Below are 27,486 nucleotides of genomic sequence, written 5' to 3'. Positions count from 1 at the left end.
GTCAAAGCATAGACAAATTTAAATTTCCTAACTCATTTTCTTAGGCTAGCCCAACTTAGATTCCAGACAAGTAAGGCAGAAGAAAGGTACAGGCCAATATTACTAATAAACATATATGAAAAAAATTCCTCAATGAAATATGGATTGAGTATCCCTTATCTGAAATGCTTAAGAACAGAAGTGTTTCAGATTTTGGATTTCTTTAGGTTTTGAAATATTTACATATATTAGATTTATGCAAATATTCTATATTAGATATGCAAATATTTCAAAACCCAAAGAAATTATTAGGTTATATACATAATCCTTATATTATTTACATAACATATTGGGGATGTGATCCAAGTATAAACACAACATTCATTTGTTTCATATACACCTTATACACAGTCTGAAGGTAATTTTATACAGTATTCTAAATAATTTTGTGCATGAAACAAAGTTTTGACTGTTTTAACTGTGACTTGTCACATGAGGTCAGGTGTGGAATTTTCCATTTGTGGCATCATGTCAACACTCAAGGGAGTGACTCAAGGATTTTGGAGCATTTTGGATTTTCAGATTAGGGATACTCAACCTGCAGAAACAAATCAATTGTACAGTATTAACCAACACAGCATGATTATAAAAAGGCATTTAAGGATGACTTAATGTTTAAAAGCCTATTAATATATTTTATTAGTATCAACCGATTAAAGAAGAAAAAAATCACATGGCAATCTCAACAAAAATTAATACTTATTAAAATCGATGTTTCCTTTGTTATTTGAAACAAAAACATGCAAAAACTCTTATCCAACAAGAAATAAACTCTTTTCAACTCAAACTGTTTACAAGAAACTTTCAGCAAAATTACATTCAATAATGACAGCAGTATCCTTGTTATAATCTGAAGCAAGAGAGAAATACCTGCTAATATATTGTTAATACTGTACTGGGGATCCTTCATAATATAAGAACACAAGAAAAAGAATAGGAATAAAATTGGAAAGCAAGAGATGATTTTTTGAGATGATTGGCTACTTAGAAATTTCAAGATAACTTACAGAAAAAATATTAGAATATGGGTTCAGCATGATAGGATTGAATGGATTCCTTTGTATCAATATTGAATTAGAAAATTCTGGTATAAAAACCCCTCTTTCACTAGCAACAAAAACAAAAACTAAGATACATAAAAATACATTTTAAAAGAAATGTGCAGTTCTCTATAAAGAAAACTATAGGACTTTCCCATAGGACATAAAATACAAAGATAAATGGAAAAACATATCATGTTCCTAAGAGGGAAGACTTATATTTTCCCGTTTTCCACAAATTACAGTGTAGTTCTAAGCCAAATCTCAGGATGTTCCCAAATTTGACAAACTAATTCTAAAATATACGTGGAAGAAAAAAACGCAATGCTTTAAAATAGCTAATTCACAGGCTGGGCGCAGTGGCTCATGTCTGTCTTCTGAGCACTTTGGGAGACCAAGGTGGGTGGATCACTTGAGATCAGGAGTTTGAGACCAACCTGGCCGATATGGTGAAACCCCATCTCTACTAAAAATACAAAAATTAGCTGGGTATGGTGGCAGGTGCCTGTAATCCCAGCTACTCAGGAGGCTGAGTCACAAGAATCGCTTGAACCCAGGAGGCGGAGGTTGCAGTGAGCTGAGATCATGCCACTGCACTCCAGCCTAGGCGATAGAGCAAGATTCAGACTCAAAAAAACAAAAAACAACAAAAACAAACAAACAAACAAAACTCAATCATTCGGTAACTACTGGATGCATGCTATATACCAGTACTCTTCTAGAATAGAAGTGAACAAAACATACAAAATGCCCAATCTCAGAAAATTTATAATGATTTATTAAAATGTTGGATTAATAAAAACAAAAACTTCATATAGGCATCAAAGAACTAATATGACAGTGAAGGATTACTGAGCCAAAAATCCAAAAGATACTTCTCCGCAGAGTTCACAGAAAAAAAAAAAATCTTAAGACAAGAAACTCAGTGAGGCCATCCAGCAGGGATACATTTTAGTTTTGCCCAGGGGGAAATGTCCGATCTGAATAAATAGCTATAAAACTAAATTGCACTTTCAATGGCCTCATGGGGCTAGAAGAACAAAACTATACCCACAGGGCAAAAGGTGAACCAGTTGTAAAACCAGCCTTCCCATGAGATAGCTCTTATAGCCTGACTTTGGGTCATCTTAGTAGGCCAGGTAAATGCAAGACATGAACTTGGATTAGGGTGTTCTGAACTAGTAGCACCCCTAGACACCTGGCAGAAGTAAATGAAAATCCTATGGGAGAAGATACTGTCCTAGGCCTGAAAATAGTTCTATAATACATTTCAAATACAATGTCCACCACATAGTCAAACATATGGGCATATAAGAAAACAAGACGCCATGAACAAGCAGAAAAAATCAACTACTAACAGAATCTGACCCACATTTTGGAGTCCCAGAACTATCAAACACAGAATGTAAAAATAACTATCTGCACCATATTCAAAGAAATAAAAGCCAACCTAGGGTACTAAAAACAATAAAAAGTATATCTGAAAAAGAGCCAATGGAAATTCTAGATCTGAATAATAGTATAACTGAAGTAACAGTCGCTGAGAAAATCAGGGGAAGAAACTAGAATGCAGCACAGAGAGACAAAGAGAAAGAAAACAGAGAAGACAAAAAATCTAGAAAGCACAGTGAGAAGGATTTAACTTATATTTAGAGTCCCAAAAGAACCAGAGAGAGAAAATGGGGCAGAAAAAACAGTTGAGAGATAAATAACAGCCAGGAAATTTCCAGAATCCCAGCAGAGATCTCAAACTTGACAACAACAACAAAAAATTCCCACAGACAGAGGAAAACTTTAAAAACTCGAGATTAATATAAATGTCTAAAAATCAGCCAGAAAATAGAGAACAGATTATTTTAAGATGAGCAACAACTGAACTTCCAAGAACAAGGCAGAAAATGATGGAATAGCCTCAATCTGTGAGGAAAAAATAACTATCAATATAGAATTCCATACCCAGTAAAAATATCATTCTAGAATTAAGTGAATATCCATACTAACTAAAACATCAAATAAACCCTAAACAGTGAAAAAAAAAAATTAACCAAATAAAGGCATCACCAGACATACAAAAGCCAAGAACATGTGCCATAAAATGACTAAAAAATTTAAAAGGATTTATTGGAAGTCACCATAAAGCAAGTGAAAAGTACAGTCACAAAGTAGAGGATATCTGCAATACATACAACCTAAGGATTAATGGAATTGCTAAGAGTCAATATGGAAAAAGACAGACACCCCAATAGAAAAAAATGGGCGATCAGTAAAAACATTTTTCAAAAGAGAAACATAGGTGGCCAATAAACCTAAGAAAGAATAATCAGCCTTATAGTAATCAGGGAAATGTAAATTAAGTTCACAATGAAATATCATTTATATGCACTAATGAGTAAAAATTTAAAAGTCTGACTGTATTAGTGAGAATACAGAGGAATAAGAACTCTGACACAGTCCTTCTGGGAGTAAAAACATGCACAATCATTTTTTAGAAAAGTTTGGCTTTATCTAAGAAGCATAAACTATATAGTCTATGACTAAAAAATCCCACTCCTTGGCATGTACCTTAAGAGAAACCCGCAGATGTCATCATGAGACATAATAAAAGTGTTCATAGCTCCATAGCTTTTAAAAGCCATAAGCTGAAAACAACTCAAATGTCTATCAAGAACAAAAATGGATAAATGTGTCATATATATATAATAATATACAACAATGAAGCCGGGTGCGGTGGCTCACTCCTGTAATGCCAGCACTTTGGGAGGCTGAGGTGGGTGGATCATTTGAGGTTAGGAGTTCGAGACCAGCCTGGCCAACATGGTGAAACCCCATCTCTACTGAAAATACAAAAAAATTAGCCGGGCATGGTGGTGGGCGCTTGTAATCCCAGCTACTCAGGAGGCTGAGGCAGGAGAATTGCTTGAACCCGGGAGGCGAGGGTTGCAGTGAGCCAAGATTGCGCCACTGCACTCAAGCCTGGGCAACAGAGAAGACTCCGTCTCAAAAAAAAAAAAAAAAAAAAATACAACAATGAAAATGAATAAACTATAGTTACTAACAAAAACAGAGATGAACTTCAAAGATGGTATTAAGCAAAAGCAACAGGTCACAAAAGAGGACACGCAGTGTAATTCCATTTCTATGAGGACAAAGCAGACTGCATGCTTTCTAAGAGGTCAAACTATTAAGAATGGTAAACAAATGATTATTAGAAAAGTCAGAATAATGGTAAACAGAAGAAAGAGAATTTAATTGGGGATGCTGGCAATGTTCTACATCTTGTCTTTAGGGTAATTAAGGTTATTTCTTTAAATATCAGAGTAATATATTTACGTACTTTATCTCACAATAAAGCCAATTTGGTAAGTGGCAATTTGTTCATACTTTAAACATTTTGAGTATTTATAATATTTAAGAATTATCTGGTCTATTAGCCTGACAGTTCAGCCTCCTAAATCCAATCTAAAAATGTGTAAATGAGTAATCAACATGGACTTGTACTAATCATTTTAAAGTAGAAATCTTATTAAGTTATCTGAGGCATTGAAATAGCCAAGATAATTCAAGGTTCTACATATTAAGACTAATTTGTTCTATTTATAAAAGATACTTATGTACTTGAAAAGGTTTTAAATCAGGGAACAGAGGTTCTTGAAATAGAAACTGAATATACTGAATTTAGAAATGCACTTTTAAATGTTTTTAAAATTCTACTAAGGTTGTAAATGTGACTACACATTATCTAAAAGCTCCTTACTTCAAAGTATTTGCTGAAATTTGCTAAACTCATCAATAGAAACAAACAAACAAACAAAAAACCACGAGTTTGACCTTAGAAACTTAAGAAAGAACTAAATCTCTGGATTTATATCCTTAAGAAATCATCTTTTTAGAGCAAACTTCTAAATAATATTTGTCTACCAACTTGTTCAGAAGACACAAAACAATTCACATTTAATGCTATTTTTCACATTATATAAAAGCAAATGAAAAAACCTATGCCAGAAGTTTTTTTTTTTAATTCCCAAACACCAATTTATATGCCGGAAGATTTTGAGGGTTAATTTTAATTAAAATTTGTCTAGGATTATACTCAAAAACACAAAACACTTGACAGTTGATATGGTGACATATGCTACTTTCAAAGAAGTTATTGTTTACTTTTTTGGGGGTAGGTGGGGGTCACAGAGCAATTAAGTGCTATGGAGCTCCCAGAAAAATGTATAGACACACCACACAATACAATAGTCAAAGATCTCTTGAAAAAGACTACAGGTTAAGGACGCTTAAAACTCTCCATTATCCTGGTGGCCAATTATGAAATCAGAGCTTAAGTTATTTTAGACATATTATCCAGCAAAATATAATTGTATGTATTATGTTATTATATATAATTATATTCATTTTAAATCAGAAAGGTAATGTCTTTAAGAACAAAAGTTCACATATTTTGTTTTCATTTACCAGTTAAAAATGAACACAATACCACTTTTTACATACTAAATAAGCAAAGTTTTGTTTCGTTTAGAATATACTGGCAAGGATGAGAGGAACTGAAACCAGTCTCCATACATTGAAGTTAGGAGAATATAGTTATATAACCTTTCTGAATAGTAATTTGGAAATGTATACATAAAGCCTCAACTGAGGAATATTCAACTCTTGATTAACTCTACTACTAGAAATTTATTCTAAGGAAATAATTTTGGATGTGTACAATTTACTGCAAGAATAATCATCAAAAACATTTTTTTTTGAGACTGAGTCTCACTCCGTTGCCCAGACTAGAGTGCAATGGCACGATCTCAGCTCACTGCAATCTCCACCTTCCGGGTTCAAGTGATTCTCCTGCCTCAGCCTCCCAAGTAGCTGGGATTACAGGCGCCTGGCACCATGCCCAGTTAATTTTTGTATTTTTAGTAGAGAAGGAGTTTCACCATGTTGATCAGGCTGGTCTTGAACTCCTGACCTCAGGTGATCTGCCCACCTCAGCCTCCCAAAGTGCTGGGATTACAGGCATGAGCCACTGTGCTGGGCCGACAAAAGTATTCTTTATGATGCCCAATCCTGGAGACAATATAACATGAGTAATAATGGAGGAGTAAATAATGTATAGGATAATGGAAAATTGTAAAAAATTTAAGTATATTTAAGATGAATATTTAGTGGCATGAAAATGCTCATGGATCTACTGCTAAGAGAATAAAGGGTCAATTTCTACATAGCAAATTCTTTTTTTTTTTTTTTTTTTAAAGGAAAAAGTCTACAAACAGAAAAAAAAGACTAGGGGGCATATGATGAATTTTTAATGTGGGGAATTATAAGTATTTTTTTCTTTTTCTTATCTAAAATTGTAACAAGAAATAAATCAATAATTTATTAGATTATATGCACTCTTTGTTCACCTTGACTTCTGGTCTAATCTAAGAACCATGCAGTATGAAGAATCAATTCTGTAAATTTTATTTATTATTACAGTTGTCGTTTGCCTAAACAATTACAGGTATTATTCAATAATTTGTGATAAGAAAAACCAAGGTTGTAGTAAAGGTATGGCTACTGATGAAAGATCTATAATTGAATGTGGCTGGCCCTCAAAATAAGAAAACAAGTTCCCATTGTTGAAATAAATATGATAGCTATCTTCTGCAGTGGGGATGAAAAGTGATTCTAGTCTGTCATTTGAAATATCACAGATGGGGACTGGCTTCTGTCACATTCAAGGGTTAACATAAATTTATGTGGTATTCAAAGGTTAATCTATACAATACAGCAACTGAATTTAAAATTAATGGTAAAACAAGATACGTTATAATACATTCTGATCATAATTATATTGAAATAGTAAGATAGATAAAAGAAATAAATGTATCAAGCTATTTAAAAGTAGGTATCTTTGAGTGATACTATCACAGGTGATTTCCCCAATTTTTATTTTTTTGTTTTTCTAATATTTTTTAAATGGGCATAGATTACATTTTTTTTTTTAAGAGACTGGGCCTCACTCTGTTGCCCCAGTATGGAGGGCAGTGGCATGGTCATAGCTCACTGTGTTCACCTTGAACTCCTGGGCTCAAGCAATCCTCCCACCTCAGCCTCCTGAGTAGCTGGGACTACTGGTGCACACCACCATGCCTTTTTTTTAAATTCTTTCAGAGATGGGGTCTTACTATGTTGCTCAGGCTGATTTTGAACTCCTGGGCTCAAGTGATCCTTCTACCTCAGCCTGCAAAAGTGCTGGAATTACAGGCGTGAGCTACTGTGCCTGGTCTATTACATTTTCTTAGTGAGGAAAAACCCAGAGTGATCCTTTGGACTTTGTATTCTAATTGGACAGTCCTTGAGAAGTTATGTATATGTCCTTTAAAAAAGTTTGTCTAGTAAATTACTGAGAAATCATTATCTCCCCAACCCATAATTAAATAAGTAAAATCTAAAATATAGATATGAGTTATGCCACAGTTCTAATATACTCTAAAGAAGTATAGTGGAAAATAATACATAGAAGTTAACCTTTTTGTCTTGAAGCCATTAAATAAATCAACACTTCAGCCTGGAATTTTTTTTTTTTTTTTGAGACGGAGTCTTGCTCTGTCACCCAGGCTGGAGTGCAGTGGCACCATCTCAGCTCACTGCAAGCTCCACCTCCCAGGTTCATGCCATTCTCCTGCCTCAGCCTCCCCAGCAGCTGGGACTAGAGGCGCATGCAGCAACGCCTGCTAATTTTTTTGTATTTTTAGTAGAGACGGGGTTTCACTGTGTTAGCCAGGATGGTCTCGATCTCCCGACTTCGCGATCCACCCACCTCGGCCTCCCAAAGTGCTGGGATTACAGGCGTGAGCCACTGCGCCTGGCCCAGACTGGAATTTTTTAAAGCCCTAATTTAGCATTAGAAGCTTGCATATCTCAGGCAATGGTAAAAGAATTAAAAGAAAATTAGTCAATACTGAATGATAAATCAGGCCATATGCTGACATAAAAATCTATCATGTAAATTGAGACAATATTTTATACTTTTCTTCTAGTGGGAACCAAATGAAAACATATTATTAATTTTCTAGTTGCCAAATAAAAGATGAATTTTGAATGCTTCCTAAAGAATTCTTTAAATTTTGTAACCCAAATATCTTTACTATGGAAAATGCTCTTTGCTTAATTTACTTTTCAGGAGTCACTCTAGTCTACTGTTTCTGATATGAAATATTTTATTCTGATGACTGAATTCTTTATATAACTAGAAGGAGAAATAATTGTTTACATATAGTTCAACATATTTTAAAATTAAATGTAGTTTTGATTCCGAAACTTGTGGTCAAACTAATTCTTCTACTTGTATTCACACATGTTGGTATTTGGCCTGATAAGACATCATAGAAGTGTAAGAATTAGGAGGCCAGGTGTGGTGGCTCATGCCTGTAATCTCAACACTTTGAGAGGCGGAGGCGGAAGGATCTCATGAGCCCAGAAGTTCAAGCACAGCCTGGGCAACATGGTAAAACTCTGTCTCTACGAAAAATACAAAAACTAGCCAAGAGTGATGACATGTGCTTTTAATTCCAGCTACTTGGGAGGCTGAAGTGGGAGGATCACTTGAGTCCTGAGAGGTTGAGTCTGCAGTGAGATATGATCACACCATTGCACTCCAGCCTGGGTGACAGAGTAAAACTCTGTCTTTAAAGAAAAAAAAAAAAGAATTAGAGTGGAAAGGGGCTCTAGTGATTACTAGCCTTCCCACAAGATTCCTGCTATGATTTTTTTTTGTTTGTTTGTTTTGTTTTTACTTCTGGACTCCACTTGCTATGTAGTATGTCTTCCAATTTAAAAATATATATTCAAAGACATATAACTATCAACAAAACTTGTTCAGTAAGAGATAACCAATATATACAGACTTGGTATATTTTCAGTCAAAAGTAAAGAAATGGGATGTTTTAGTTAGTTTTGTCACTATAGACAAATACATAGTTTTTATTGGGACTTTTGTAAAATTGAAAATAACTTACAAGTACTATTCCCTTATCTATTAACCTAAGGATCAGGAGACCCTTGGTTGGGAATGATCCAACTAGTCCAACCTTCTAATTTTGCATATAAGATGGCTCTGAATTTAGAGGTTTGATTAATCATGAAAGGGGGAAAATGATTTTTCTCACATACATTATATTGACCAATGAGGTGATTCTAGAAAAACTATGCTCTGTGATCCAAGTAACCTGGCAAGTATAAACAATTTAAATCCAATGAAACACAACCTGAAGTGAACTATTACCACCAATGATAAAAATAAGAAATGTTTCACATTTTAATTTTCTTTAAACCTTTTTTTATTTAGAGATTTTTCTGGTAAGGAGATATACCATAGGAAAGCAATTTCACTGGCAGTGAGGTATGTATATACTCTACCAAAATACTCCTTATTTTAACTGTTTTTAACTTTATTTACATACGAAGCAAAGAATCAATGCATATCCTTGGTTCAACTATAGTATTAGCCATACTACATGAAATAAAATGGTGCTTGCATACAAAAACTTGTTGTTTGTAAAGGAATCTGATTTCAGATTAAAATACCTAATTGTTTTTGGAAAAAATTTTTAAAAAGAATCACAATTTATCATGACCAAGACACCTGCACCATATTTTCCATTCCTCACAGCACATTTATTTCAGTAATTCTGTTATGTCGGTTCTTAGCATGAGCATAGTGTTACACGATTTTCGTACATATAATCACATCCAAAACAAGTTCTAAAATTTAAATTGTAAACATTCTCATATGTAGAAATATTTTAATTGGTGTATTAAGTTTTGCTAACTGATCAAATTTGGAAGATAATATAAATGAGAACGTCTATTCTAAACTGTGTAGTGAGCATTGTTTATTAATTACATTTCTACAATGTTAAATAAAGTAAGAGGCAAACCTGTCCTGTAAGCATGTCAAATTTTAGGTAAAACATTAAAAAGAAACAAACCTGTTAACAAAAGAATGTCTTGCAATAAAGAACATTAGATTTTTAAAATCTATTATGATACAAAAATGTAAAGGGTAAATAGCATCTTTGTTGACAAAGTAGGAGGTAGCATGGATGCACCACTTTATTGTCTGAGAAATGCAACTGGAGTAAAGAATATTTCCTTACCACAAATAATTTCCAGAACTATGTACATATTTCTTTTAGAAATACTTGTTTAAACAAATCTCCCTCCACTTTTTAGTATAAAAAAAACCGTTCCATGTGATTTTAAAAAAAACACTTACACATCTAGATAGAATAGTACTCTGCCCTATTTGAGTGAACAGTCTCAAACTATGAAGTACATGATATTTAATGCCCTAATTTGAGTAAATTTAGTCAGCGGTTCTTGGTATTATACAAAACACTAAATACATACAAACAAAATATAATATCTTATTTTTCTATGCAAGTCTTGTGGGGAATAAACAGAGCCTTGATTCTGGTAACACTGCAAAAAACATAATTGTCCAATAAGTCTGTCTATAAGTATCCATGTGCAACAGTTTATTAATGGCTGCTTACATGTACTGCTCTTTTATTGAGTGAACACAGTTAACCAACAAAACTTCATAAACCTTAAAAACACATCTTCCACCCTATATAAAATATATAGACTACTTACTGTTTTAAGTATTCAATTTGCTCTGATGTCACTGTAATTCACTTTCCCCCCATTTTCCTGCTTTAGTATTTATAAACAGATAATTTAATGTGGCTTAAAAAAAAAGAATTTCAAATTTACATCCAATTCAAATTGGCTATTTAAAAGGTTTCCTGGTTCTATGAAGCTGCTTCGGCCATTAGTAGAGAAAATGAAGTTTCTGTAATGGAGGCAGGCTTTTTAAGTAGTGACGTGACTTCCACCATGCCAGCTCCAGTCCGTGGAAGATTAGCGTTTACAATATGTCGTTGTAAGTGCTTAATCCAGTCTTCCTGAACAGACAAGGGTCCTCGAAAGACTAGGCCACAAAACCTACAGAAAGATAACAATTCTCTTAACATGACCAATTCTCTTTAAAACTAATTCACACAAAATACTAAAACATAAGGAATAAACTTTATCATATTTTAAAGACAGCAATTGATAAAGTTTCTAAAGTCAAATGATTTAATAAAACATCAAAACTCCCAATTCATATGTTTATTAACAGCTATAATAAACTCCAGTAATCTTTGTATAGGTGGGAGCATTATTATTTTAAAATTAACATCTACACATCTTAATTCACTTGAAACAACAACTATTACTCCAAAATATGTCATTCTTTAGAAAAGACCCTTCCCCAGTTTAGCATTCCTTAAATGGCATTGTGTCTATGTTTCTTCATGTGTGTTGTGTGTGAGTGTGAGTACGGAAGAAGGCGTGACTATGAGGGGAGAGAAAATGTGTTCCCAATAAGCGAGAACTCAAGACAACAAAACATCAAACCAAACAAAATTAAACCATACAAACCAAATAAACACAAGGAAAGCCAGTTTTTTTTTTCTTTTTTCTGAGACAGAGTCTTGCTCTGTCGCTCAGGCTGGAGTGCAGTGGCACGATCTCGGCCCACTGTAACCTCTGCCTCCTGGGCTCAAGCAATTCTCCTGCCTCAGCCTCCCGAGTAGCTGGGATTACAGGCACCCGCTACAAAGCCTGGCTAATTTTGGTATTTTTAGTAGACACGAGGTTTCATCATGTTGGCCAGGCTGCTCTTGAACTCCTGGCCTCAAGTGATCCACCCATCTTGGCCACCCAAAGTGCTGGAATTACAGGCATGAGCCACCACACCTGGCCAAGCTACTTTAATAAATCACAGTATAATAGATTTACATTACTATTGGCTAATGTAAAAAACTTGATTCATTAGTTGTTGAAGTACAGGATATTGTGAGCTGAATTAAGATTTTAAGCCTATCTCCAAAAGTTCATTTATAACTTGATTGTTGAGAATGCACTCTGCCACAAATTAAAAATCCCAAATGAAATAGCTAATATGTTTCAAAGCAAAGTATGAAGAAACTGATCAGATTTGGCAATATAGGCATATACCTGCATCGGAGAATGTAAACCTCGTCAGCACCATGAGGTAATGTTAGCATTTTCTTCTTGCTTCCAGATCTTGACCTTGATTTCTTTTGCTTACAATCTAAGGCTAAAAAGGGGAAGAGAAAGACTTAACATTCCTTATATATTTCAAAATATACATACACACATATTTTTCTAGAGAGGTCAGACAGACCATCTAAATCAGTTAGAAAAAGTCTGCATTCATTTCCCTATTCCCTGAAGCATGCATTCAACTTGCTGATTCTGTAATAGCAGTAATATTATCTGTACTGTACAGCGGTATTATCTGTACTGAAGAATACTATCTGTATTCTTCCTATACTGCCTTTTCAAATAATGCTTTACCACACCAAACTAGAACTGAGAAAATGTAACTAAATAACTTGAAAGTACTAAATTGGTCAATTATTACAATAATGGTAATCTTTACTTTTATAATCATACATAATTTTAATATCTGGTTTAATCTTATTTCCAGAAAAGTAGAACCTTTTATTTGAGATCATTAAATTAAGTTTGCATTTGATTACTGCTCCATTAAGTAGGTCTTCTATACTTGGAAAACTTCGTAAGGGAATATGGATAATGTAATTAAAAGCTCAAGGAAAAATCAATTTTCATAGTGATTCACCATGAATTTTATAATAAATAGCTCTTAAAATTGCATGCTGGCCCTACATTTGAAAGGACAAAAAAAGCTCAACTTTCATTTTTGAACTTAACTTGTATTGCATATACAATAATCAATTATGCAATCATGTTTTATTTTACTAGAAAATAAATATAAATCCATATTATCTCACGTAAGTTTACAATTGGATCTGATGTTCAATGCTAACTATTCTTTACATATTTTTCATTTTACATTTTCTCCAACTGCTTATTTTAAAATGTGATTTGAAAAGGTAAAAAAAAAAATTAAAATAGACCAAAATTTTATGTGAACTGTTCTTGAAATTTTTCCATTAATTGACTTTTCTTTTATTTATTCTAAAACAACCTGATTTTAAAAAGAAAAAAAGGTATTTTTTATAGGTAGCAATAGATAGCACATAACATTTTATAGGTCTTTGAATACAGCTACACCATTTCTTTGGACAAAGGGATGATAGCAATCCAGGGTGCTGCTGGTCAATTAGCAGGAAGAGAAGGTAAGAATTTATCTGTAGGGATCCAAGGGGGGAGGGATACAAATGTAACAGAAGAGTTACCCAAATGGCTTTTCTTCCATTATCCTGCCATGTGAAAAATTCCCTGGAAAAATTCTAAGTAAGAGAGAAGGAACTGGCTGTTCAATGACTCTGTGAAACGAATTGTTCAAAGTCCAGATTCCAAAAGAATAGATGCTACTATTACAAAACCAGTAAACATAGTACCTTAGTCAAATGGCAATGATAACAGAAATGTCATATAGAAAATTCAAAACCACAAGAAACCTAAATCTCATTGAAGCCACTGGTTTCAGCTTCCTGTCACCTGCCTATTCAAAAGTAAAATCTAGGACACAGTCTTTTTCTGTTTATCCTTAGAAGAAGAGTCTAATAAGTAAAGAACTACTAGAAGTCAAGTTAGGTATTAAAGAATGGGTAATTCAAAGCTAAACAACCAAACTCTGGAATAGAAAAATCTTACAAGGATCTTATTAGTTATCTCAGTCAAGAGCCTCGCATGTAGTAGGAACTCAACAAATAGTTCTGGAGTAAAAATAAAGCAAAACTCAGTAATTTAACCATTGATATTTAGACAGCCTATGAATGAAAATGTTTTACTCCTATTTAATACAGGTAATATTCCTGTACAACACTGTGCATCATTTGTTTAAATATGTTGCTGCAGTCACACATACTTCATTATCCTAGATATAAATCACTGACCAGCCAGCTTATGTACAGAAACTAGGTTATTCACAACAACTACAAGAGTGAAATACCTTATGCTTTGTACCCAGTAGGAAAAACCTTTTTCCTAATCGCTTTGGTGAGCAATCTGAATTTAAGTGGGTTATGAGTGATTCATACACTAGAAATAGAGTTCAGGGAACTCAAAGAGTAAGTGCTACTAGATGTCAGCTATTCTTTCCATCTGTAAAGATGGATCCTTGTCTGTGTTAGGCAGAATAGAGCAGGCATTTGGTGTATCATAAGATTACAGGTAGAATCTTACTTTGATGAGCTTGCTGGTTGTCAAAATTGCCACACTGTATTCAAACTCCTTTTAAAATGCAAATAAATTACTGTAGGATACAAATAGAATACATTATAACAACCCTTAAAAATTTGTTCACAGAATGTTAATGTTAGGGGTGTAAAGCAAATTGAGGAAGAAGGGCAGGAGGATGGTAGGGAAATATGCAAAAGAACATTTTATCAGTTACAAAAGCATTTAAATTTACATGTTGTTAATATTTTAAAAATGGAACTGGAAATGTTTATTCTAAAATACAGAAATATTTTTGGCTTTTTCTTTAATAGGGAAAAAAGAATTATTTTATGGCTTTTGATGCTTTATGGACTGTGGAAACTCTTAAGTTTAGGCTGTTTTATGAATGATCAGATCTAAACTTGAAATGAGAATGCCATCATTTTTGTAGCAATGATTATTTGAAGGTATTATAACCTTGGAAAGCAGGACAACTCTGCCAGCATATGACTGATCAATCATCCCTAGAACCCAGGGCTCCAAAGTTAAGGTTACAGAATCTCATGCACTGAGAATCCCTAGAAACTTATTCACAAAGTTAAAATATTAAAAATCTGGGAACTTTGGAAATTGAAATCTAAATGCCTCAGTGTTTTAATATCTTCATCAATTCTAGATTTATTATCTCCTGAAATGTTATATTTTTGAGCAGGTGAAACATGAACATATTTTACAATAGTTTTTCTAATGCCAATATCCAAACCCACTCCTGTGATATTGCCCATACCTTTGGGAAAATCTGTTTAAAATTGAGTATTTAACATATTAAAACTGCACAAAAAGGGGACATCCATATAGGATCCTCTACATAAAAGGATGATTTACACAGAAAATTTCAATAAATGAAAAGGATGAGGTAGAAACATGTCTGTTATACCAATATTCTCACTTAAGAGATTTTATTATATCTAGAGGGAAAAGTAGTTTTGTTCTGGACTGTACCAGGAGCCACTAGAACATTAAATACAGATCACTAACACATTCAGTTTTAATATAATGCAGCCCATCAGTATCTGTGATAAACAGCCAAAGCTTTAACAGAGTTGTTTATATGAATAATCTGCCAAATAGATAACTTTGTTACACAAAGCCTTTTTTTGTAATAGGATTTTATTTGCACTTGTTAGTGACCAAAAAACTCCAAGGAACTTAAAAACAAAAAACCCACACACTCTTTTCTCTTTACAAAGTATTTTAAATCTAACATTGTTTCTATACTTTAAATATATTAAAAAATTATTTTTAGAAAGTATTAATTTTCTTCTCAAGCATAAGCTTCTATAGAAAGAAACAAATCCAGTCATCCAAACCTTCCTAAGATTACTATTCAGTGGGCAGAAACTGTTTAAGTGATCGATTTCAACCAAAAGACTGTTAAAAATCTTTCAAGTTACCTGATTTATAAAAGATCTAAATTGCTACTGAGAATATTTTACTCATACGGAGAATAAATTGAGCTGTAAGGTCAAATGCAAAAAAAAAAAAATAGAATATACCTTTCAGTAAGATATTTGTCTTGGTCAAATACAAATATGAAAGAGAAATACAATAAACTCATGAGTCCTCAAAAAGAACACCACACTGCTATGCTATGAATACGACGACCAATGACCATGACGACAACAACATGCCAAAGCACTAAACCAGACTGGTGCAAAGCAAATAAATAGATAACACAACACATAAAAATTCAAGTCTGTTTTCTGAGCCATTATTTAGTTTTATACAAAGAAGATTAAGAATTTACTTTTGACTTTGACATTAAAATCTTTTGCTCTTTCCACCTTTCTGCTCATTTTATACAATAATTGCTTCAATGAGTTTCATTTTCTTTTTCCTTCACGATATAAATGACCCAAGAGAATGAGATTTCATAAAAACATCTGGAACTTCTTTGATAAAGCACACCATAACTAAATTAACATTCGCCACCAAAGTATTTTTATTTGTAATCATTCTCACCTGCCCAATAACTTAAAAGTCTTGTTTAATCCATTTCTTTTCTAATTGGTTGCTGGTATCTCTAGGACAAAGTGAAACAACTGGGGTATCTATATCCAAAGTAAGAGGCACAGTATACCCCTACGAGAGGGAAGAAAATTTCTTCTCTAAGTGGTTGGCCTGTGTAAGTTTGGTGGACAATATTAGCTATGAGCTCATTCAGAACTACAGTAGGAATAAACATGACACGAACAGGTAAATCATCATTCTATCACTATTAAAAAGTTGGTGCTGGAGGTCGTGCTGGCAGTGGTGAGGTGGGAAGAGGATGCACACATGCCAAAGAATACACAAGTGTAAGAAAAATAAACTCAACTCTTTTTTTTAAACCTTTATTTTAACTTCAGGGGTACACGTGCAGGTTTGTTATATAGGTAAATTGTCACAGGAGTTGGTGTACAGACTATTTCATCACCCAGGCAATAAGCACAGTACCTGATAGGTAGTTTTTTTTATTATCTCCCTCCTCCTACCCTCCACCCTTAAGGTAGGCCCCAGTCTGTTGCTCCCTTCTTTGTGTCCATGTGTTCTCGTTGTTTAGCTCCCATTTATAAGTGAAAACATTCAGTATTGGTTTTCTGTTCCTGTGTTAGTAATAAATTCAATTATAACTGTTGTCACTAATCCTTCAAGGTTCATAAGCCCCAAGCATATAAAAAGACTGCAAATATAATTTTCTTTCCTTTGGCCTCAAATGAAAAAGAATCAGGGCCTTTTTTTAGAAAACAACAACAACAACAACAAAAACATGCTAGCTTGTGTAAAACAGGAATGGGGTAGAGAAAGCCAATTGCTGAGAAGCCAAAGTTTCATTTATTCAGCTTTTATCTTTCTTTCTGTACAAAGTGCCTAGGAGACCAGCTTCATGGGTGTCCAACTTACACAGTCACATAGGGAGAGCCCCACACTCAGTTTAATGCTCTACTGTTGCAGCCTTGAAACTATTAATTTTTGAACGAGGTCTACCACATACTCATTTTGCACTGGACTTTGCAAATAGCAGCCCTGGGACCTGAGTATCTACTATCATAAATGAGAAAGGCTGTATTCAGTTCCGCCCCTCAATCTCTCGGCCCATTCAAAAAAGGAAAAAAAAAAGGCTGAGAAAAATTGTTAAATCCCCATTCTACACAGTATTAAAATTGAAAAGGACTCCCCTACTCCTATCAACATCAGTTCTTTGCTCCTAGCTATACCACTTCATTATTCCCAAGATGAGTCGTTTACATTATAAAAAGCAATGTTTCCCTTACAGTCAGGCATGAAGTATAAAGATACACATTTGGTCACCTCAAAAGTATTTATTTTCATCAACATTTTCCCTTGATATTTTCACTCTAAAATTGGGTAATTTTTTAGTACCCTAAATAACTTTCATTAATTTTTAGAGTTTCCACTCCCAATGACTGAAAAAAAGATAAGTAACTCAATCACACAGCAATCAGTGGCAAAGTTAACTAGTTCCTGCTTGTTTTAATAATTTACCTGGAAGAGGATGAAATGCAAAATACCTGGAAAGCAGATTTCCTTTGCTTTAAGAATTAGGTTTGTGGTTTTACAATTATTAGTCCACAAGGACTGGTTGCTTGAGTTTGTCCTACAAAGTAGGAAGTTAAATTAAGTATAGTCAACAGCCTTATAGTTCAGAGAAAGAGTTAAAGGAAATGGAAGTAGCCTTTTATTTAAACTTGAATGGATTCAGTTAAAGAAAAAGTACAATTTGTAGAAGACTCCACTATTTCAAAGTAGAGGGGATGATTACTAAAGGGTATTTTGAGCAAGTATTCTCTATGTAAAGGGAAAAGCTGGACATAAATATGATACTTCATCACACATTTTTATAAACAGGAATTAGAGGCAGGCTAGTTTTATCAGCTTACCCAAAGCTAAAAAAGCTAACAATATCACAACTACAAGTGGCTTACTGGTCAGTTGAGTTGATAGGATAGCAAACGTATTACTTCTTTGTGGTAACAGGTAAGAAAATAACATTTAAAATTTTCTTTTCAATTAAGTTGGACTTGTATGCCGTTTTATTAAGCAAAATAGGCATTAGCCATCAACATCAACCACTTTTGTAAGACACATCTGAAATCAGAATAAACATTAAAGTACATAATGACAATCTGCTTTAAGTCACTTTTGTTTAGAATTACAAACAAAATAATCACAGTCCCTGCCCTCTAAAATCTCCATATTTCTGATATATCATTTCAGATGTAGTAACAATAATTAAATTGTTCTTGATCATAAAATTAGCTAAGAAAACCACCTAACTTTAAAATTTCCTTTAAATTATTTTCAATACAATCATATTTACCTTAAATTAGATAGGACTCACAACAATATATTAGTAAATCTAAATGGCACAAATCCATGGTCGCAATGGATCTGATTTGGCTTTTTATAGTTCTCAAGAGCCTTACACATTCCAGCCAAAATTCAAACTATAACCAAACATGGTATTGATCAGATATTTTCTGTTTTAGCCAACTTCCAGCTAAGCTACAATTAAATACATAAACCTTGGATAACAAGAATTAACCTCATTCTTCAAACCCTAGGCATACCAAAAAAAAAAAAGTAAATTCTACTTTTCTACTTTTTTATACTTCTGCAATAAGTGAGGAACTACCTACAGCCATCCTTTTGCCCTAACCTCCAATAGAGAAAGTCTGAGTGTTATTTTATTATTTCCGTAAAGTCAATTAAAACATTACCTAAAATTTAGCTCTGGCCAACCACATGCCTTGTTATATTATAAGGGCTAATTCTATCTTAATCCAGATTACAAACCGCATTCAAGAAATTCATGTTACAGAGAAGGAAAGCAGCTCAGCAGTCAGCTATGCACAGTGTGCAAGATTTACCAGGCCCAGAAAGACTGGAGTAGGGGACTTCAGTCACTTGACTCTCATGCCCCCCACTGAGGGGAGGGCAATTGTTTAAACTAGGCATTCATTATGTTCCTGACCTGATGCCTCACCCATTATTTTTATGTTCCTGAAATCTGTGATACAAAGAACAATGTATAGCCAATCGATAGCTTACGTTATCTTAATGTAAATTCTTGGTAAATAAACATAGAAACCACTTTTTTTCTTAAAAACTCACTTGTAACTGCTGCTAATCACAGTGTATATCCAGGGCAACTTGAACCTATGCTCCCAGGTGGCCATCCTCAAGCTTTGGGCTTGAATAAACTCTATACCTAATGATATTTTCTGAATCTCATTATTTAAGGCTTAGAGAATAAAAATCATAGCAAACACAAACATTATAACTGAAGATAGAATTAGATATATTTAAAATTCCCAAACATATATTAAAAAAAAAAAGCAAAACCCAGAAACTTAGTAAATAATTAAACCAATAGTAATGCTAGGAAACTAGGTAAGACTTGCATGAAAAACAAGATGTCAGTCAAAATAGATCACCTTCCTTATGAAACCAATGAGCAGCAAAAAACAAGCATCATAAAATTTAAGTATTTTATGCTACAATGGTGTAACTCTTAGGCTATATTCTCCTAAAAACAAACTTACTGATTCAACAAGTGTGGTTATTTGCTTTTGAGAAATAAAAATAAAATTCTAAGTTCTACAGCAGACTGAATGGACACCCTCCTCTTTGCCAAGGTGACCCCAGAGAAACCTTAAAAATTGAGTTCCCAGCCATGATGGGACAGGAGGTGAAGCAAGTCTCGTTAGGTCCCCTCCCTCACTAACCACCATAAAACTTTCCTTCCTAAGAGTTAAAAAGAAACCAACCCTTTCAAAAGACTTGCTCCCCACTGATATCAACCAATTGCCTAACTCAGAAGCCAGACTCCTCTCTGTTTTTGTGGTTTTGAACTGACCAGCATTCCTTACTGATTAGAGATCACCAACTGGTTCTAGCTGGTCCATGAAGGCTGCACATAGGATGCCTATGAACTCTGTTTCACCTTTTGACATGTAAACCTTAATTTTACTATGATTAAATGTTAGGTCTCCACCTCAAAGTGAACATGGGATGTATGTAACATGGTGTGTGCACACTAAGCATGTGTGCACCCCCCATGAATATTCATAGCTCCTCCTATAATCTGTTGAATATGTATACTTAGCCAACCCATTCAACGTAACTTCCTGTCTCACCGTTCCTCCTTTGAAGGGCTTGCTTTTGGTCTCTGTCTGAGGATACACTTCCAAGCCTGCAGGCTTCAAGCTTCCTAAGAAATAAAGCTCTCTTTTCCAAATTTGTAGATCTCCTGCTTTTAAGATGACACTTTGTTATAGTGGATAGCTGGATGTTGAAGTGTTGCTAGTAAATGACAGAGAAGTAATGAAGCCTGCCCTTCTACCAGACAGCATGGTAGCAGATTGATTAACTGTACTGGTATAACCATCCTCCTCCCACTCAGATTTAAAATCTTGAGTCATCTCTTAACTCTAATCTACCATATCCTGCTTATTTTATTTCCATAATATTACCCATACATCTAGTACCCCTCCTTTACATTCTTAATATCACTGACCTGGTACAGGACCCTTAAAATGATCTACCCTGCAATTTTTCCTCCTCTCTGCCAAATCCTTTATTTAAAAAGCAATTTCAAAAGCATTACACAAATTCTGCATTCAAATAGTTCCCCACTACAAAGTTAATTCCAACATCTTAGACTAGCATTCTACGTCATCTATCTGACTCACTTTACCAGTCCAACTCAATTCCCTTACCTCCTACTTCCTAGTATTTCCAATAAACTTCCCACATTGTTCCACCTTGCTCCCTCCTTCAGGCATTTCTCTTCCCCACCCCTGACCCCCATTTCCATTTCAGTTAGCTATACATCAGGGTCCATTCAAATGCTAATTCCAAAAGCCTTGGGAGATCCTAGTCTAGCTGAAAGTGTCTTCCTCTTTCTCTGAAATTCCACAGTATTTCACGCATACCTCTCCAATGGCACTTAACAATTTGTCTTGTATTACAGTTATGCATATATGTGCTTCTACTGTATTGTAAGATCCAATGTATCTCTGCATACTTAGCACAGTTGGAGGTGGAAAAAGTGCTTGTTGAATTAGTGAAAAAATCAGCCGATCATTTTTTTGTATGGTGGAGAAATAGCCTAATTCTTGCTGGAATAATAAAACAATTAGTAGAGTATCTATAAGGGTTACCCAAAATACTCGATTAAATTACATCCAAGCTACTCAAGGCAAAAATAAGAACAACATTTTGGAGCAATAACCACCAAAATGGTTAGGAAAAATCAAGTTATTAACAGTTAAAGGACTATTCTTCAGTCACCTAGAGAATTTACTCAACTCAGATAATTCGTTACCTTGCTAATCACTTATAAATGATATGTTACTGTGCAGATAAATGTATACACATATATGCTCTTAATGAAGAACAATACTATAGAAATAAGTTATAGCTAAGAAATATAAAGACCCATCTTTTCTCTGTCTCATGAATGGCTTTTTAAAATATAAGTTTGACCATACCATTCCCTTATTTTTCTTCTCTCTCTCTCTGCCCTCCCTCTCTTCCTCCCTCCTTCACTTCCTTCTTTCCTTCCTTCCTTCCTTCTTTGGAGATGGAGTCTTGCTCTGTTGCCCAGGCTGGAGTGCAACGGCATGATCTCAGCTCACTGCAATCTCCACCTCTCAGGTTTAAGCGATTCTCCTGCCTCAGCCTCCTGAGTAGCTGGGATTACAGGCGCCCACCACCACGCCTGGCTACTTTTTCGTATTTTTTAGAAGAGACGGAGTTTCACCATGTTGGCCAGGCTGGTCTCAAACTCCTGACCTCAGGTGATCCGCCTGCCTCGGCCTCCCAAAGTGCTTGGGATTACAGGTGTTGGCCACGGCGCCTGGCCTATTTTCCTTTTGTATTTATTTATGAGACGGAGTCTCACTCTGTCGCCCAGGCTGGAGTGCAGTGGCACAATCTTGGCTCACTGCAACCTGCACCTCCCAGGTTCAAGCAATTCTCCTGCCTCAGCCTCCTGAGTAGCTCAGATTACAGGCGTGCACCACCACACTGGGCTGATTTTTTTTTTTTTTTTTTTTGAGGAGTTTTGCTCTTGTTGCCCAGGCTGGAGTGCAATGGCACAATCTCGGCTTACTGCAACCTCCAGCTTCTGGGTTCATGCAATCCTCCTGCCTCAGCCTCCTGAATAGCTGGGATTACAGGCGCATACCACCACGCCTGGCTAGTTTTTTGTATTTTTTTTTAGTAGAGGCAGGGTTTCACCATGTTGACCAGGATGGTCTCACACTCCTGACCTCAGGTGATGTGCCTGCCTCAGCCTCCCAAAGTAATGGGATTACAAGTGTGAGCCACCACGCCCGGCCTCCTTATTTTTAAAACATCCTTTAATGACTTCCTAATTTTTTTTTACCAAGCATTCAAAGCACCAACCCCACCTTTCTGGCACTACAATTTTACCAAACATCTGTAACCAAATCTTCTGACACTTGAACTCCAAGTTCCACTCCTGACACTTGAAGTCCAAATTTCATCCCTTTGTGTCCACACTATGTTCTTCTCTACCTGAAATATTCTATACTTCATCTCGTCTTCCTAAAACTCTACTGCATCCTTCAACTTCAGGGTCTGGCTGAAACCATATAAACCCTTCTGTAATGGCATACTTGATCTTTTCCCACTGGGTTATATTATGTTTATGCAGCTGGAGTGCAGTATCTTTACTGGCTCAGCGATGAACAGTCTTGGTACAAGAACTCAAACTTTTGTTGAATGAATAAAATTTTGTATGGCTGCTAGTTTTGTTGTTCTCTTGCATTTAAAAAGTGACAAGAAGCATACCAGCATGAACTACTTTTATTTATTTATTTTTTCTGTTTTTTACAAGCTCTAATTCAATGAGACAAACAGTAAGGGCATCAGAAAAAAAAGGAATCTCAACTCCCAGCTCCCCTCAAAAGGAGGCTTAGACTAAAATAATCAACCTGAACTCCTACAACACTTAAAGCCGATATGCCATTTAGTTGTATACTATCTTGCACAGTTTTCAATTTTTGATAGTTTTATGTATGTTGTCAACAATCCTTTCCTAATTTCTCTGACAGCAGAGACATGTCTCATACTTTTCACATACCCTCCTCAGCCCAGTCTGGAAGAATTATCAAGGAGTTTGCTTTAAGCAGAAGCAAGTTTGCTCATTTGGAGTTTAATCTTAATAAGAAGATCAAAATTTTCTACTTACACTCTTTCAGTCTGAATGAACCACTAAGAAAACATGCAATTTTTCAAACATGCAATACTATATTATTTTTAAAAGACACTACAGTGACACTCATGAATGAACAAATAATTTAATGCACATTGGGAAGCTTTCACAATACTATTTTTTCTATCACATCAGAAAGTGCTCCCATAGCACTTTCCACAACATAAGAATGACTTTTCTAGTGGCTTACAAACCCATTCAGCACTTGATACTGTGCTATATGTTCACTAGTACTTGTTACAGTCCTGTGTGGCCAATTATATCATTAAAGCTGAAAACAGGCAAAAGAAACCTACTACGATTACACTTAAAAGTAGATGGTATGAAAAATAAAACACTGACTTGATTTTTTAAAAACGTTAATATATTGCACTAGTGGTATTGACCTCATCAGAAAAGTCAAATAATTATGATGGATAAGTCATTTGTTGTAGAATAGCAACAATTGGGCTTTACTTCCAAAACGTATCAAGAAAGTGTTCTGGGCTGGGTGCAGTGGCTCACGCCTGTAATCCTAGCACTTTGGGAAGCCCAGGCGGGCGGATCACCTAAAGTCAGGAGTTCGAGACCAGCCTGACCAACATGGAGAAACCCCATCTCTACTAAAAATACAAAATTAGCTGCGCGTGATGGCGTGTGCCTGTAATCCCAGCTACTCAGGAGGCTGAGCCAGGAGAATCACTTGAACCTGGGAGGCAGAGGTTGCAGTGAGTCGAGACTGCACCATTGCACTCCAGCCTGGGCAACTAGGGTGAAACTCCGTCTCACACACACACACACACAAAATTGTTCTGAAGATAATGAAATGAAGCCCCTCCCAAATATAAAAATATTTTTCTTGCATTAATTTTAAATGAGTAACTAGAAATTTCCAATTACTTTAAGTCCCAGAGGTTAGCATTTGATTTACAAAAGTGATCTAGAGAGAAAAATGTGGATAGAATGAGTACAGAAAATTCACCTGCTGCCACAGAAGAGTTATGACTTCTAAGATACTACTACCATTGGTCAGTACCAACCCCTAAGAGAAAGAGGCAGTTAGGGCAGTGTCTTCAATCTATGATAGTGACTTCTTAAGTGGGTAGCAAATCAATTTACTGGCTCATGACCAGCATTAATTTTTCACAACAAAGAATATAATAAAAAAGAAAATATTAAAGTACATTTAGGTGAGTACACAAGGAATTGTGTGTTTGTATTAATGTAAATTTGTACATGTGGTCAAGATATAAAATAAAGTCTCAATTAAAATGCTGACTGCTACCATCATTGTTTCTTCTTTACAAAAGATAACAACATGCTATCTACCATAGAAAAGCATTGTGGCATTCATCTGACAGATCCACTTCCTTTAACAACATTCTCTCTACTCTGTATTTCCCTTTCCCTACCTGTTGAAATTCACTCTTATTTTGACCTCAAAATATATTTTTTTTCCTGATTGCAGATTAGGTTGATAGAATATGCTTTACCTTAATTTTAAATGCTTTAGCAATTTTAATAACCAGGATGATTAATTTATTATTCAATCCAGGACACTTATGAGAGTAAAAGAGGCACTAGTACTTAGGTGTGGCAACAAGGTAAACCAGTATGTATAGTCACTCCATTAATAACTTAATAGAACTATGTTCTTAATATGGCTAGCATAAAAATACATCATTTAATTAAAACATTAGGCACAAAAAAAGCTAATCAGTAAAATAAAAAGTCCAGAAGTAATTAATATAAGCTACATTATAAAATTTCAATATTTAATGAAAACTATATAATGTTCTCATTAAACTGTATGGAAAATTAACCAGAAAAAAATCTGTATGAGCATGTAAAACATTAAAGAGAACAAAATCTCAAAAAAAAAAAAAACCCTACCATTACTGCATTCCATAAATAACTAGAATAAACTCTTGAATAAGAAGTCTGCCTTAAATTTACAATATAGGATATAAAATAAACCCTTTGATTCTAGTCTATTTTGATAAAGATTGATCGGGGAAAGGAAGTAAAACAGCTTCATAAATTATCTACAAGTGAAGACAGAGAAAAATTATTAAACAATTTATTTGAACCTACCCAACAGAAGATAAACTGGGACAGTTCTGGGCAAAACTTTAATCTGTGAAATTATTCTTTTATGACAATTTAACTCTCCCAAGTCTGCCTACCTCTTCCAAATCTTCAATTCTAAATCTTTCCTATTTCCTCCATCGGTTCCTTTTACAAATATTAGGGAAGATAATGACCCCACAATTAGTTTTGCTATTATGCAATTCTTGCATTTTAAGCATCTTCTGCTCTTAAAAAAAAAAGAACTTCTTAAGGCTTCTGATTCCTAGTTCTGTTTCTACTTTCCTTTTATTCTGGCATCTCTCCTTTCTCAATTTGCCATCAGACAAATTGGTGATAGCCTTCAGGAGATACGCAAAGCCTATACACACAAAAATTTTTATCTGAGAACAAATAAGTGCATGTTTCTGGGATGGGGCCCACAGCTTTCATGAAATTCTCAAAGATGTCGGTGACCCCAGTAAAGATTGAGAACCATCACATTAGAAGTATTTAAGTTACCAGTAAACAGGTATTTTGGGAAGAAGAGGGATATCCTTTTCAGTGTATTCAGGATACTTGAAGAGATTATAAGTTAGAAGAAATATTTTTCTTCCCTCAAAAAGTCACCAGTTCCCACAGAAGAGACCAGGAGCTGTGGCTTCTAAGAAGGCTTGAAAGTTTATTCTATCACAGGTAACCAAAAGCAGGCCTTTACCATTTAGTCTGAGGGTATCTAAGCTTTGTATTCAACAGTGGACCACACAACTTAAAATCTACATGAATTAAGATTGCTTAAACTAGAAATACACATACTGGACATGGTTAGGGAGGCTTTATTCCTATCTACTTTCCCTTTACATTGTTCCAATTTTGTGATATACTAAGGTAAGATTTTATAAAAATGAATTTGCATTTTATTCATTAAAAGATCATGTGTTCTTGAAAAATGATGCCTGTTACTCATATGAATTAATGAATCACTTATAATAACCAAGTGGAACCTTCTAGGGCCATAGGTTTTTAGGAACACTGCTTTATAACAGTGATATTGATATGGGGGACAATTAGTATGTGGAGTTTGTAAATACAATACAGAATTCTCTATCTGGAAAACAGAAAAGTTAATAAAGCTTGAAAAAAAACTTCTTAGTTGGCATGAATAAGCAGCAAAGACATCTGTATAGCTCTACTGATCAAGAAGATTTTTTTTAATGAGGGAAAAAATGTTTCAGAATTTCCAAGAAAAAGAAGCATTAGTTTTTAAAGTTTCTCAAAAGTGGCTACTGGGTGTGGAAAATAAGACCCTAGGCTTTCTTCAGTTTCTCATTTTCCTTTTCTTTGCCTAGGACTGCCAAACACACGCTTTCTATTTCCTAGTACTTCTAATATTTTGGTAGTACTTAATCATATTTTTAAAATAACACCCTCTTTTATTCTTCAGGACCTAAACATATTCCCAGTCATCCTACATTACTTTTCTCTCTGATAATGAAGATTTTTTAGATAATCTTCATAAGTGCATTCTTGGTAAATGGAGATTTACTACCAGTTATTTATAAGTAATTAATCCTGTGTTTTGCAGAATTTTCAGATGAAGTAAAAGCATTTTTTTAATGGACTAATAAAATCTGGACTGGAGATATCTTGCCTTATTGGATATTTGCATAATCTGCTTGAATAATCAGAATGGAACATTAACTCCTCTAAAGTCTAATTTAGGCCTAAGCACTTCTTGGATCTCTGCTCTTTTTAATCAGACTCTTATTTATTCAGTCTTCACCAGAATAGTCCCCATTTTAAACCCACCTTCAGGCCAGGTGCGGTGGCTCACGCCTGTAATCCCAG

The 27,486-nt window shown here is 34.7% G+C and overlaps 1 protein-coding gene across 20 annotated transcripts in view; it reads right to left on the bottom strand.

Moving 5' to 3' along the window:
- Positions 1-9,382: 9,382 nt before the first annotated feature.
- ZNF644 (zinc finger protein 644) overlaps positions 9,383-27,486 on the bottom strand; it is a 113,090-nt gene continuing 94,986 nt past the window's right edge. For all 20 annotated transcript variants that reach the window (XM_008960486.6, XM_034930886.3, XM_034930899.3 and 17 more), the window contains 2 exons: positions 12,129-12,231; positions 9,383-11,069 (listed from right to left, as the gene is read on the bottom strand). In XM_008960486.6, coding sequence (XP_008958734.2) covers positions 10,877-11,069; positions 12,129-12,231 — 296 coding nt within the window. In that variant the 3' untranslated portion in view covers positions 9,383-10,876. The remainder of the gene's footprint in view (positions 11,070-12,128; positions 12,232-27,486) is intronic.

This window comes from Pan paniscus, chromosome 1 (genome assembly GCF_029289425.2).
Source record: "Pan paniscus chromosome 1, NHGRI_mPanPan1-v2.0_pri, whole genome shotgun sequence".
Lineage (NCBI taxonomy): Eukaryota > Metazoa > Chordata > Mammalia > Primates > Hominidae > Pan > Pan paniscus.
This window is presented reverse-complemented; position numbering and strand designations above follow the sequence as displayed.